Source organism: Trachurus trachurus, assembly GCF_905171665.1.
Source record: "Trachurus trachurus genome assembly, chromosome: 18".
Classification (NCBI taxonomy): domain Eukaryota; kingdom Metazoa; phylum Chordata; class Actinopteri; order Carangiformes; family Carangidae; genus Trachurus; species Trachurus trachurus.
Genome location: NC_139909.1, coordinates 3,057,530 through 3,070,711, shown reverse-complemented (window position 1 = coordinate 3,070,711; position 13,182 = coordinate 3,057,530). Strand labels below are relative to the sequence as shown.

At 39.0% G+C, this 13,182-nt stretch overlaps 3 protein-coding genes across 3 annotated transcripts in view; 1 reads left to right on the top strand and 2 right to left on the bottom strand.

The window, feature by feature from the left end:
- Positions 1–1,542, bottom strand: part of LOC311001543 (butyrophilin subfamily 3 member A2-like) — a gene marked incomplete at its 3' end in the record, with an annotated part of 45,217 nt that extends 43,675 nt beyond the window's left edge. The window contains exons 1-2 of the mRNA XM_083992627.1: positions 1,492–1,542; positions 808–904 (exon numbers count right to left, since the gene is read on the bottom strand). Of these exons, the coding sequence (XP_083848753.1) occupies positions 808–895 (88 nt within the window). The 5' untranslated portion in view covers positions 896–904; positions 1,492–1,542. The remainder of the gene's footprint in view (positions 1–807; positions 905–1,491) is intronic.
- Positions 1,543–3,156: 1,614 nt separating this feature from the next.
- Positions 3,157–5,464, top strand: LOC311001542 (Fc receptor-like protein 5; the record flags this gene model as incomplete). Its single annotated transcript, XM_083992626.1, has 5 exons — positions 3,157–3,187; positions 3,983–4,237; positions 4,504–4,743; positions 4,908–5,027; positions 5,358–5,464. 5 exons carry the CDS (start codon positions 3,157–3,159, stop codon positions 5,462–5,464), a joined length of 753 nt encoding a protein of 250 aa, XP_083848752.1.
- A 3,493-nt stretch (positions 5,465–8,957) lies between these two features.
- Positions 8,958–12,641, bottom strand: LOC311001331 (butyrophilin subfamily 3 member A2-like). The gene is made up of 5 exons (XM_083992388.1): positions 12,105–12,641; positions 11,805–11,902; positions 10,343–10,681; positions 9,910–10,197; positions 8,958–9,537 (listed from the first exon to the last, which is right to left on the bottom strand). Exons 1-5 carry the CDS (start codon positions 12,215–12,217, stop codon positions 9,044–9,046), a joined length of 1,332 nt encoding a protein of 443 aa, XP_083848514.1. The 5' UTR covers positions 12,218–12,641; the 3' UTR covers positions 8,958–9,043.
- Positions 12,642–13,182: the final 541 nt, after the last annotated feature.

The window sequence follows — 13,182 nt, the reverse complement described above, 5'->3', positions numbered from 1 at the left end:
CTGGAAACTGACACATCAGGATTCAACACACTCTTTACTTAAGTTTGGTGATGAGCAGTCGAACCTCAATGTGAGTGCAATAATATATCGATACATGTCTGATGGAACTTGATCCAGCCATTAAAACAGAGATTTAGATTTGAATAAGTGAATGAATTGTGTAGCATCGTCCATGTGTAAATCAAGCAAAGTATCTCATTCAAATTACTGTGGTAAGTCTTCAAAACCTTGGGTGTTAACACTTCTAATGTTGTTTGAACCACAAAGACACAACATGAAAGATGTTTCTCATCTTGGAGAGATTGTGAAACTTCTATACTTTGAAGAAAATGTCTCAACAAGTGGAAGAGCAATTTTTCAGCAAAATGATTCAACCACAAACAACCTTTGTTTCACCATGTCACCAACTATGATTAAAGTGGCTTTTTTACATGGAGCTGGGATTAAAACCAAATGTCTTAGCACACAAGATTATAGTGAATTTTCCATTTTTCTACCACTGTGGTCATCCTGAGTGTCTCTTGATGAACACTGATCCTAAATTTGTATTACTTGTTGGAACGAATATGTTTGAATTTCTTTCTTTCAAAACATTGGTATAATATTCAGACAAGGGAGTTATGTTCAAGTCAACGTCAGTATGTTGAGCAAGGAATTTGTTAATTCAAACTCAGATACTGATATTAAAACAAAACAAAAGAAACAAAAGAAAACTATAATTTATATGTAGTGTAGGAAGCTGCAGAAGACGGAGAACACAGACACACAGTGAAAATGGATAGCATGTATGCAGTGGGTGTCAATTACCTGTGCAAACATGTGTTAGGAGAAGAACTACACAGTGACGGAAAACTGAAGTGCCGAAAAAAACATGTGGAGACTTAGGCCAGAACATCCTGAAGATCTAAAAATGAAATAACAGACAAAGAAATGTGTTACTCCACAACATATAAATCACACAGTAAAATAAGTCCTCCTCAGAACAAAAATATATCTCAGACTAATAGTCACGAAGATTTTTTTTGTACTGAGTGTCCAGACGATCGAAGTCAAAAGCTGAAATCTTTTATTTGTGATATGTGTTTTCTGTGTATTTTTTTGTACGTTATATGTTGGGACTGCAGGTGGAACTTAGCTGTGAGCTAAATCTGGTGCAACCATCTCTTCTTTTTCTGCAAATGTTTAATGTCATTGCACACTGTCCCTTAATAAACTAACAAACTAAACTACTAAGAACTAAGAATCTGAATCACACAGAAATAGGAAACCGTAATTTTGTAGTTCTATTGATTTTTCTCAACAAGCTGCGTAACAAAGTTCATCTGCTGATAGAGAGAGAAAATGACTCGTCTAAGTGGCCACTTCTGTTTTTTCAGAGAGGACACATATGCGGAACATAAATATATGAACATTAACTCTTTGGGTGTAAAAGTTAAGTACAAATACAAAATACATCTGAAGATAAAATATATTATTTTAAAAGTACCCTACCTGTTTCCTGCAGTAGAACTCCAGCAGAGAGTCGAGATAAGCCTGGTGAAAGTCCAATGTTGCTCTGGTGACGTGTAATGATAAAAGGTGTGTACTGACCACAATTTTTCATCACCTTGTGGTGTCATTTAATGGTCAGTATCACTGTAATCATCTAGGCTAACTCATGTAGCACCACAGGAGTCAAATACTTGATGCATAGTCTCCTACATATTTTGTCTGATTAACAGCGATAAGTGAATTTCCAACATGAGGATGAAGAGATGTCATGAAACTTGTGTAAAACTATCAGGAGGAGCATGAATCATTTGAATAAAAAATGTTCAGTAAATGTATTGTGGTGTTTTTGTTTGTTTTGGGGTTTTTTGAAAACAAAACAACAATCACCTCATGAAGTAATAACCACTGCTGAATATGTTCCTCATTCATTCAGACGAGACCTTTGCTCTCCTAAACAACCTAACTTAAACATTAATTCAACTTTCACATACTAAAGACACTGAATTCATAATATTACCATATTAATTCACATTTGTGTTTTGTGAGTATGACTATACAGTAGTAATGTGTGTGTGTGTGTGTGTGTGTGTGTGTGTGTGTGTGTGTGTGTGTGTGTGTGTGTGTGTGAGTGTGTGTGTGTGTGTGTGTGTGTGTGTGTGTGTGTGTGTGTGTGTGTGTGTGTGTGTGTGTGTGTGTGTGTGTGTGTGTGTGTGTGTGTGTGTGTGGGTGACAAATGAAATTCAGAGGAAGCACGGCAACGTGACCAAAGTCCTCCAATAAAACTAACTGTAATCAGTGAATGTGTGTGCACCTTATTTTAACTGCCGCAGTCTGGATTAATGACTAACATCTGATATAGAATATTGTTTGTTTTATTTGTTTCTTCCTGTTTTTTCTTTTAGTTGAACAGGCACAATACTGTGCATATATTGTGCAAAATTTAGCTGTAAGCTAAATTTCATCTGATTTTCTTGTCAGCTGTCAACTACAGGAACAACATTATCCTCATTATCCACATTTAAATATGGTCACAATTACTCTCCAGGCTGCATCTCTCTTTGTGTGTATCATAACACCCATGCTGGTCTACAATCTTAAATTATATTAAGGTAGCTAAGTGACAGCAGAGGGCAGTGTTGGACTCATTCACTGTCACTAGTGAGTTCTATGAAACATGTTTTTCCTCACTACAACCTTTGTTGTAAATATAAACTGTGTACTTTGTGTGCACCAGACACAGTTCAAAAAAACTGACCCTTGACTTCAGTGAAATCGTGAGGATCTGTCAAAGGTTATTTTAATTGTGATACAGAATTGATGGTATGGTATTATCATGACTTTACTTGTCAAAATAAAGAGGATAATGAAGGATCTAAGCCAACTCTAACAACGGAAGCTTTTAGCATTGTAAAATTCACCAAGTTTTAAATATTGCCCTTATAGCCTTTATATCATATTGCCTTTATCAGAAAAACGTCACTTCTTTGACTTTGCTTTCAAGCATTTAGAACGGACCGAGTCAAAAAGGTTATTTCTTCAACCTAACTATACAGCAGCTCTACGTCATATATTTTTAGCACTTAAACTCAGACATGCTGCTGTTTCTATAAGAGGCCAAACAGGAAGAAGTCTGTCAGTCTGATGGTCACAGAGCAGCGAGACAACATGGAGGTTACAGCTCTCTGCATCATATTGCGTGAGTAGCAGCTTTGTCCTTTCAGAAAGCTTTTTGCAAAAAAAAAAACCTCTAAACCAAAGATTTTCAATTCAGCTAGCAAGCAGCTAAACAATTTGATAGCAGCAATAGTGTGATGTGTGAACACAGTCGCTATTTCTGTAACAACTCTATCATTCTCTCTCCAGTGATTAATGGCATTTTAGCTGCAGACGTTACCAACGGTAAATATCAGAAATATGGTGAGTTGCAGTTACTGTTGTTTGTGAAGTTCTTGTTTCACGTTTTATCACCATGACCACCACACTGATAGAGGCCATGTGGCTATCTACAGCTTTTAGCCTACTACTTCCTGTGTGCTACTGCAGTGGGCTAATACCAATGTACTTCCTGGTTACTGGACATGCTAGTATATATCAAGCCTAGATTTTTGTACAGATTTTTACATACATGGTATGGTACAATGATTTCCTAATCAAAATCAAATAATTTCAAGATTGTGACACGCTCCACCTCTGGACAACTCAAGACAATGATCTGCAGCAGTGAACAGGAAGTATTAGAACCTTTCAGCTAACAACATGGACTCACCACATTGTGGTGGTTAGAGTGCTGAACGGTCAGGTAGCACGTGACAAGAGCTTCACTTGAGAATGTACCTCAAAATAGTCCCATCTCTTCTTAACCTCATGTTTCAGTTTCATGACCCTACACTATAGTTTAACACAACTTCATTGTATGCATCTTGTTGAATGTATGACATTGAGGTTGTCACCTGAAAATACTTTAATGTAGATGTTTGTGTCCCTGGTTCAGATCCGGCTTTTCCCGGCGTTGATCCCAACAGACTTCAGTTCTTCCAGAACGAGTCCATCACTGTAAACTGTGAGGACTTTGATGAGCTGCATGACTGGAGAGTGAGGTGGAAGTTGAAGAAATGCAGAGCAACAAATCACTCCTCCTCAACAAGCTGCTACACCATTGAAACTGCTGATCCATCACACAGTGGAAGGTACTGGTGTGAGGACGAAAAAGGGGAGAGAAGTAACGCCGTAAACATCACAGTTGTTGGTATGTTTGAAAGAACAATCATCGTCCAATGTGCAAGCACAAGCTGAAGTCCAGGGGTCAAGAAAATTGTTGTAAAAGTCAAAACTTATATTTCCTTAGATAAGATGTTTTTATTTTTTGAATGTGTAGTGTAATGTAATGCTATGAATTTATATTTTGCATGGTTCCAATATGGTGGAACAAGCCCCAGCCTAAAACAGCAGCTCTGATGCATGCTCATACGACTGTTACATGTAAAACCTATGTATCACTGTACTTGAATTTAGCTGGTGAAGTGATCCTGGACATTCCTCCTCCTGTGATGGAAGGAGATAATGTGACTCTGCGCTGTCAAACAAAGAAAACGTTGCACCTCATTGCTGAATTCTACAAGGACGGTAACCATGTTGAGACCGGCTACAAAGGAGAGATGACCATCCACAATGTGTCCATGTTTGACCAGGGACTGTACAAGTGCAGCATCTCTGGAGCTGGAGAGTCACCAAAGAGCTGGCTCGCTGTCAGAGGTAAGAACTCACATGCTGTTTGCGTTGAAAAACTTAATACCAACTTGTAGCTGCTTTGCTTTGGAAATGGAAACTCTTGCTCTTTAATGAATTGGAAGAGAAACCACATTTTGTTACAATGTGTCACGCCAATGACAGTCTTGTGTATCTTCTTCTCTTTTCAGATCCTCAGTCTCTCTACAGTCCCTCCTCCAGTGCCCCTGCTCTGCCATGGATTCTCATCACTGTTACAGTAGCAGCTCAGCTCCTGGCGCTGGTTGTACTTTACAGTGAAAAACGCAAAGGTACAAAAATAACACTACAGGAAGCAGAGTTATCTCTTATGTCTGGGCCAAATTCATCCATCGAAGAGCCATCAACACTTTTAATACACAACTACAAAAAAGATCATGGTGGCATAAGATAAATAATCATAGGGTCACAAAGATCTGTAGGTTCGATCTCCAAAGTTTGATTTCTAAAATGCCACAGCAGGGTGGCAACAGTACTGAAAGGTATTTTTCTTCCACTAGACTAAATTGTAGTTATGTTAATCCTGTGAAAACACTGACAAAGTGTTTTGTACAAAACATTGGGTCAAAGGTCATTGTGACTGCCTAAACTATAAACTTCAGAACTGAATCAAATGGTGATTGAGACTCATGTCAGCCAGGATCTTCATTACATTGTCATGCCTATCGACCTTTTCCTGTGTTTCTCATCTGTATCTGATCTGTCATGAAGAAACAACAGATGAAAGACACATAAGACACACACTAATGAAACGTCCTCCAAATCTTTTGACCTGGCGCTGCCCAATGATCAAATGTTCGAAAAAACAATGCAATTCATTAAAAAAAATGTACGTATTTCATGAAAAGTTCACCAAGTCAAAGTCAAGTTGAGTCTCATCAGTATTAGTCTTAAATGCATTAATTCTGACTCAAGTCTCCCACCTCGGTCGCAACTGGACTTAGTTATTTGTCTAGGAAGACGTTTCACCTCTCATCCAAGAGGCTTCATCAGTTCATGTACGCATCTGACCAGGATCTGACCCTGGTCAGATGCGTACATGAACTGATGAAGCCTCTTGGATGAGAGGTGAAACGTCTTCCTAGACAAATAACTAAGTCCAGTTGCTTTCGATTTAACCTCCTTTGAAATACTATGACCTGGGCAAATGAGAATATGCACCGGCTCCTGAGCTAAGTGACTTTCTTTCCAAAAATCAATGACAGGAACAAAAGCAAGTTCACCAGAAGAGAGAGAAGTCTATTCTTCCATCTACTATAGGTAAGACTGAGGCTAATGTTTTCTTTTCATCTCTATTCATTAATAGATTCACTCATTAACATGTTAAATTATTAGAGACTTCACCAAGTTATGACAGAGAGGTTTGTAAAACACGAAGGTCACAGGAATGAGTGCGATAGTAACTTTAACTCCTGATTTGTGGAGTATGATGTTTCTTCGTCACACACGCAGTATAAAATAATAAGTTAAGAAACTGTAATAGAGGGTTTGCACAAATGTCTCCTGCAGTGAATAATACTTTTTTCTAAAATATTATATGTTGTATTTCATTTCATAGATCAGTGACAGCAGAGACAACTGACTGAAACAGCAAGATGGTTTGTTAAAAGCTCTGATGCCACTTGTACATTTGATATTGAGCATGAAAGCTGTTTCTTCACAAATGTAAAAAGCGCTAGTTATCTCAATATGCTGAGTGATTTTACAAGAGTTCCTTTTTCATATCTTTTGGAAATGTCCAACAATAATATTGTGTCTTAATATTGTTGTAAATTCATTGTATAAGGACCAGTTTGGGTTGTATATCAGCAATACTGTAGTTTTAATCATCAAATGATATTTGATGTAAATAACCAAATAATGAATAAACTGATTGTGATGACATGTTTCTGAAACCATATCATTGTTCAGTGGTGTTTCTTATATTACAGCACATCTCCACATCACATCACATCTCTGGATATCATCCTCTCAATGTCCAACCACCATAGTTCTTCAGAGGAAAAGTGATAAAACCTTCAGTTGTCAGAAAAGTGAACTGATAGAACAGCAGAGGGTGCTATCTATACTTTATTGTTTTGGGTTTCAAGTTCAAGACTACATGCCAGTAGTTCTGGGTGAAGCATTAAATATGGACTTGTGCGTTTTATCACATGATAGATTTGGTTCAGTTTCACTGCCACTGTCTATTTTGAATAGTGAAACCACCACATTCTCTCTACTTTTGTCTGTTTCCCACGTCTGGAGAGTTTGTTCACAGAAAGAGAGCAGCTGAAGCTTCAGAGCACTGTTTCTGTGGTCGACGACCATTATCATGTTGTCACGTCAGTCCAACCTCAACAACAGCTCTGTTACGGCCCGGCTCAACGGCCGCACATAGGAAGGGAGACACAGGTACGGGCCAAACAAAAGAACCAATTTATTGCCCAATTTAGATTAATCAAAATAAAGACATTGAATACATAGTGGGGTGTGAGTTTTCAGCAAGGTCAGTAGTGTGGGTGCCAGTGATGACAGGGTGTGAAATGTAATGAGGTGCGAGTGTGTGAGATATGCGTTAAAGGAAAAAAAGAAACAATAAGGTCAAAGAGTGGAAGCGCGAGAGAGAGAGAGAACCGGAGGGAGAAGGTGGGGCTTTAAAGCCACGGAGACACCGGGCCCGGGTGCCTCGTTAAGGAGGTAATATTACCACAGCCAGCTAGAAGAGAAGAAAAGGAAAAACACATACAGGCCAGCAGAATGCACACCAAGGGCCGTCACAAACTCAACGTCAAGAACACCTGGACCTCACACTCTGTAAAAAAGAAAGAAAAAAAAGAAACAGCATAGAAGTAGAACATAATTTGTACAGGAACCTCTAAGGCCCAATTCCGATTCTATTTTTCATCCCTACCCCTACCCCTAGCCCTACCCCTAGCCCTTACCCTCGCCCTTGAAACGGAGCTACAAGGAGTAGGGTTGAAAGTCAGCCCCTACGAATTGGGACACCACTTCAACAATCACATACGTCATCAGTCGTCTCTGCTGGCTTTCACATAAGCAGACGTGACGAGCTTTTGCCACAAATCCTCTATTCAGAACCACGTTAACTTAATAAAATAAAATAAAATTTAATGAAGACTGATCGGTTCATTGTAAAACATTTATTTATTGATGTAAATGTGGTGATTTCTGTATAGGCTACAGATCCCCCAGGCAGTGCTGCTCCTGTGTCCAAAACACATGAAGCTTCACTTTTAATTCAAACAAATGAATGCGACAATTGTTAGGCTACATTTCATCAATGAGACGAGCATTTATCTCCTAAAAAGAATGTAACTACGCGGCGGTAAACCATTAAAACCCTGCGGGTAAGTTAATTAGCGGTCGTCTTTTCTACCGGGACGAGGTCGGGAGGTTGGCCGGCTGACGAGCTCTCCGGACGGGGTGGTGTCTCCGTGACGAGCCGCTGATCTGCTCCACAGGTGGAGGCTCCACCGTGGAGCTTCACTTCTCCGAAAAACATCGGAGCAAACGTCTAAACAGCCTCATGTGGATAAACCGACCGCACATTGGGGATCTAAACAGCTACTTTCTCGCATGAAAAAATATTAAAACTTAACAAAATGACGTAATAACAGCGAAATAAATCAGCTGCCGGTTGCCGCAAGATGCATTCTGGGAAACTTGCCATAGCCCTCGGTCCGTAGTGTGCCCCTGAAAAATCTCCGTTTCGAGGGCGAGATAGCCCTACCACTTCCCCCTAACCCTCGTCTGAACCAGAATTGGGACACCCCTACCACTTCACGTGAACGCGCAAAACGAAGGGTTAGGGCCAAGGGCTAGGGCTAAGGGGGGAATCGGAATTCGGCCTAAGTGTCACGGTAGCTGCAGCAGGGACAGAGATCCTACAACCAAACTACCACTGACACTGATATGTTCAAAATGTCAATAACACAGGACATGAGGAGAGTGGATTCTCACACTGAAATAAAGATACCTTTTATTATATCATCAGTCCCATTTAACTTAGGGGAATAAAAAAGTGAAACACAAGATAAATCCAACAGAGTGAGTTCACAAACAACAACATTTTAACTTTAACAACATCATCAGTTTTAACTAAAGTATGTAAAAAGATCAAGTAAATACAAGTCATTGAACTAGGAGAGTTTGTATCATTGGTCAAAAATAAATCAAATGAGTAAATATACAGCACACACCTAAATCCAGTACAATCAATCACTATAGTACTACAGATGATTAGTTAGATCTGATCTGAGTGATGTTCAAACACACAATGTGAAAGTTAATTCATTTGTTTCTCTGTGTCCTGTAGCTGCTGTTTAATCTCTTCTATTTGATCCTTTACTTTGTCTTCCTTATCTGTAATTTGTTTAACTGCATAACATGTTCTCTCCATCAGTTTGTCTGTGTTCATGTTCAGGTCCTGATATTCTTGCTTCCTGTCTACCAGGTCATTCTGCTCTAAGAGTTCTCTCAGTTTAAAATAACCCTTCACTTTGTCACCTGTCTCTTCTACTTCTTCTTCTACTAATTTCAACTTATTTTCAGTTTCCTCTGCCTCACTCTCTGTTTTCTCTATGTGCCCTGTCAGTTGATCTTTCAGCTTATTCACTTTTTCATTCACTTCCATCAGAATATTTTTCATCTGCACCACATCTCTCTGTTCGTCCTCTTTCATCTTTAACTTTTCATCAAGTTTGTTTTTTTCCTTGTACAGATCTTCTCTTTTCTTGCTTTCCAATAAAGCCTGGTCTTCTGCGGGTTTCTCCTCTAGATCTGGAAAAAATCAGTAAAAACATATTGAAGTTGATTTTGTAGTGTTGTTTGCACGAACAGAAACAGAATGAGATGCAAATGTACAATAACAACTACTGAGTTCTGTTGATAACAAAATCATTATAACAGCTTGAAAAAGCATATTTAAATACATTTACTTACTGTGTTTGTTTTGTCTCCATTTCCAGACAGACAAAGCAACAGCAATGATCAACATTAAGCAGAAAACCACACTTAAGGCGATAGAAGCAGCACAGTTAGATGTGACCATGAAGAAATCATCTGAAATAAGAGAAAATGAAACACTTATATCCACAGAAAACCAGACTCAAGCCTCAGTTTGATCGTTTTGTAATTTTAGATCATTTCTACCTGCAACATGAATGTGAGTGTCTCTGGTCTGGTTGATGGTCTTCTGTTGGACTCTACAGGTGAAGCTGTTGCTGTGTCTCTTCGCCACAGTCACTCTGCTGCTGACAGTATAGAGGACATCAGGACCTCTGACTGTCTCTGTAGGTCCAGCAGAGAGCAGCTTTCCCTCAGCGTCCAGCCACAGCAGCTCAGGCTCTGGATACCAGCCTTTAGACTCACACTGTAACACCACTCTTCCTTTGTCTCTCTCATTCCCTGCTAAACTGATGATGGGTGAGGAGGCAACACCTATCCATGAGGAGACAATTCAAAATGTTATACAATCTTCAAATCACAATCCTCATAAAAGATAAGAGATCAGAAAATAATTGGATTCAGGTCTGACAAACAAATGCCATTAAGCCAAACCTAGATGCTAGATTAAAACACTTACCAACAACAAGGTCTACAAAATATTCTGTATTCTCTTTTGGAAGGAAACATCTGTATTTTCCACTATCAGAGACTTTTACTTTGGAGAGTTTCAGTGAAATGTCTCCATGCTTCATTTTGTCAATGTCCAACGATACTCTTCCCTTGTAGGCTGTGTTTTGGTCACCCAGTTGCTCCTCTCCAGCAAGGCGCACAAAAACAAATCTGGGGCTCAAGTCAAGTCTCCCCCACTCCATTGTAGTTGGACCAGCATCCATGGGAGGCTTCAGCTGACAGGGCAACACGGTGTCATCACCAGCCATCACCACAACCAGCGGAGGTGGATCAGTCTGCGCATCACCTGGTAAGAAGTGGATTCATTTTAAATTCTGACTTTAGAAAAAAATGAGACTGAATATTTAACACATACACAAAGATGATGATGATGATCCTTGCTTCTGTTGTGCCCTATAGAGAAGCTACCAGTGACCCCTGGTGGTAAATTTGTATGTATATTTTACACTTAATATTTCTCAAATTGCTCTCTAAGCCAATTAAAAATATACTATGTGGGTTGTTAATATTGAAACAACTGACAATTTTGTGACACCATTTCATATCACTGGTTATCAGCTATAACTATTAAACATTGACAGCAGCCACGATCATGGACCAAAGGTCTATGGCTGGGTCAATTAACTGAAAAACAAAATAAGTTTTAAAAGTAAGTACGAAGAAATAGTCCAAAAAAAAAAGATGTTACATGAAAGTCATGCTGTGATCTGTACATGAAACATGAATGAGGTGACCAGACAACTGAATGGTGAGGGCTTAAAACGGATTAATTTTACTATAAGTTTCCTGTATATAAATGCGGGTAAATACACAAAGGTTTAAGTGCTGCCTTCGCTCCACCATCCACTTAAATAGTTGCAATAGAACAGATTGGTTTGTATTGCAAATTTAGTTGGATGTCATGAATCATTCACCAACCTGGACAAGGTAAAAAAACTTGAACTTGGTGATTAAGGGTTGAAGCTGACAATAACTTGATAGTCCTGTTAGCTCTCTTGTCTGCTATCAAATCAAGTAAGAAGATATATGCCACCATCAATGCCAAGTTTGAGAAAAACATCACCAGGTGTTTGAAAAAACTCTCACAAACATGGCTGACCTGCTTCACTATGACTGTGTGGGTGTGGTTTAATCAGATCTGACAGTTGGCAACCACACGGGCAAACAACCAACCATCACAAGAGCCTGATTTAAAAGATGCCGAATCCTGATTGGTTGCTAACAGAATGTAACTTTATCACCGCCCACTTCAAACCAGTGACACAATCAAAGACAGCAAAAATTTTAATTTCTAAAATAATTAAAATACACTTCTCTGTTAGGCGAACTGGAATTACCCACTCGGTATATTTCACACGACTCAATCAGAAACATTTTATCACAGTGTCACTGGTGCATTTGTACGTTACCTCCACAGCAGTGTGTCAGGAGTAAGAAGACGACAGCAAGAAAAACTGAAAACCTGGAGACTGTGAGCAGAAACGGTCCATCCTTCACGTGAATCATCCTGAAGAATAGGAAGAGATTTAAATACACAAGTATAAATTAAACAGCATGTACAGAGACTGTTATACCAAATACCATTAACATCCACTGAGATTGTAAAATTCTCTACACTAGATTAAACATTTAGCATCAAATCTGTGTAAAAATCTTTAGACTTTACTTCACTGAAAACATTACAAATCAAAAGTCGAAACGCCACGTACCTGTCGCATGCAGAAAGCTGATGTCGCCTCTCACTGAGCTTCATGGTCTTGTACTTTGAACTGCGCAATGGATAATAAAATGAGGTGTATACACTCTTCACATTTACGTGCATGTAATAACGCCGGCCTCCTTTGAACCAATCCTCTGTGCTATCTGGAGAATCAAAGAATGGCTGGTAGATCAGGACAGCCAGCAGCCGCCATGCAGTCACCGTGACATCAAGGTTGTCGGTGATCTACCTGTTAATCCTTAGAAAAGCCACTCGTGATCATTTAGTTCTGTTGCAGAGGTCTAGGGTTGAGCTTGTGTGCAATGTTTATCCCCGTATTGATTAAAACTAGATGCAGCCCAACATACGGGTGCTTTTTAGTCTTTTTAGCACATTTAAAAGCATCTATTGCTTTTAAATGTTGCATGACACTCAAATGTGGCATTACACCCTTCTTCACACAAAAGAAACAAAACCTTAATGGAAATTTAGATGATACCACTACTAGTAATACTACAGCTTTTGCTACAACCTCGCCATCCCCGTGACAGAATCTCACTGGGCCGGGCCAGGTCAAACTCCAGAGTTATAAAATGATCTAATCATTTACAGAATCTTGTTACTTTTACTGTATTCAGTTGAACACTGACTGTTTAGTCAGAGGCCAGTCTCACCGCCATACAACAGGAAACAGCATCTGCTTCATTATTTCCAAATCAAACACAATCTATCAACACATTTCCATATTATTTGAAATATTTACATGTTGAGGGCACAGTATATAAATGTCTAAACAAACACCTATTCAAACCTTCAAGCTAATTGTGTTGTCTAAATGCTCAGGTAGAACAAACCAGGTCAACATACTGAGGGCCAGACCACAAAGGCAACAAGGTTAAGATGTAGTAGGCTATTTCAAAAAAATAATTTTATTAAAAAAGTATAAAATGCGACAAAAGTCCTGTTCAAGACATGACAAAAAGACACTTTATGCCCCATATGTATCTTATTGGCAAATTTAAAAATGAACTTAGCCAAGCAAAGGTTTAAGCTACAAACAATTAGGTAATAAATCTGTCTCATCCAGC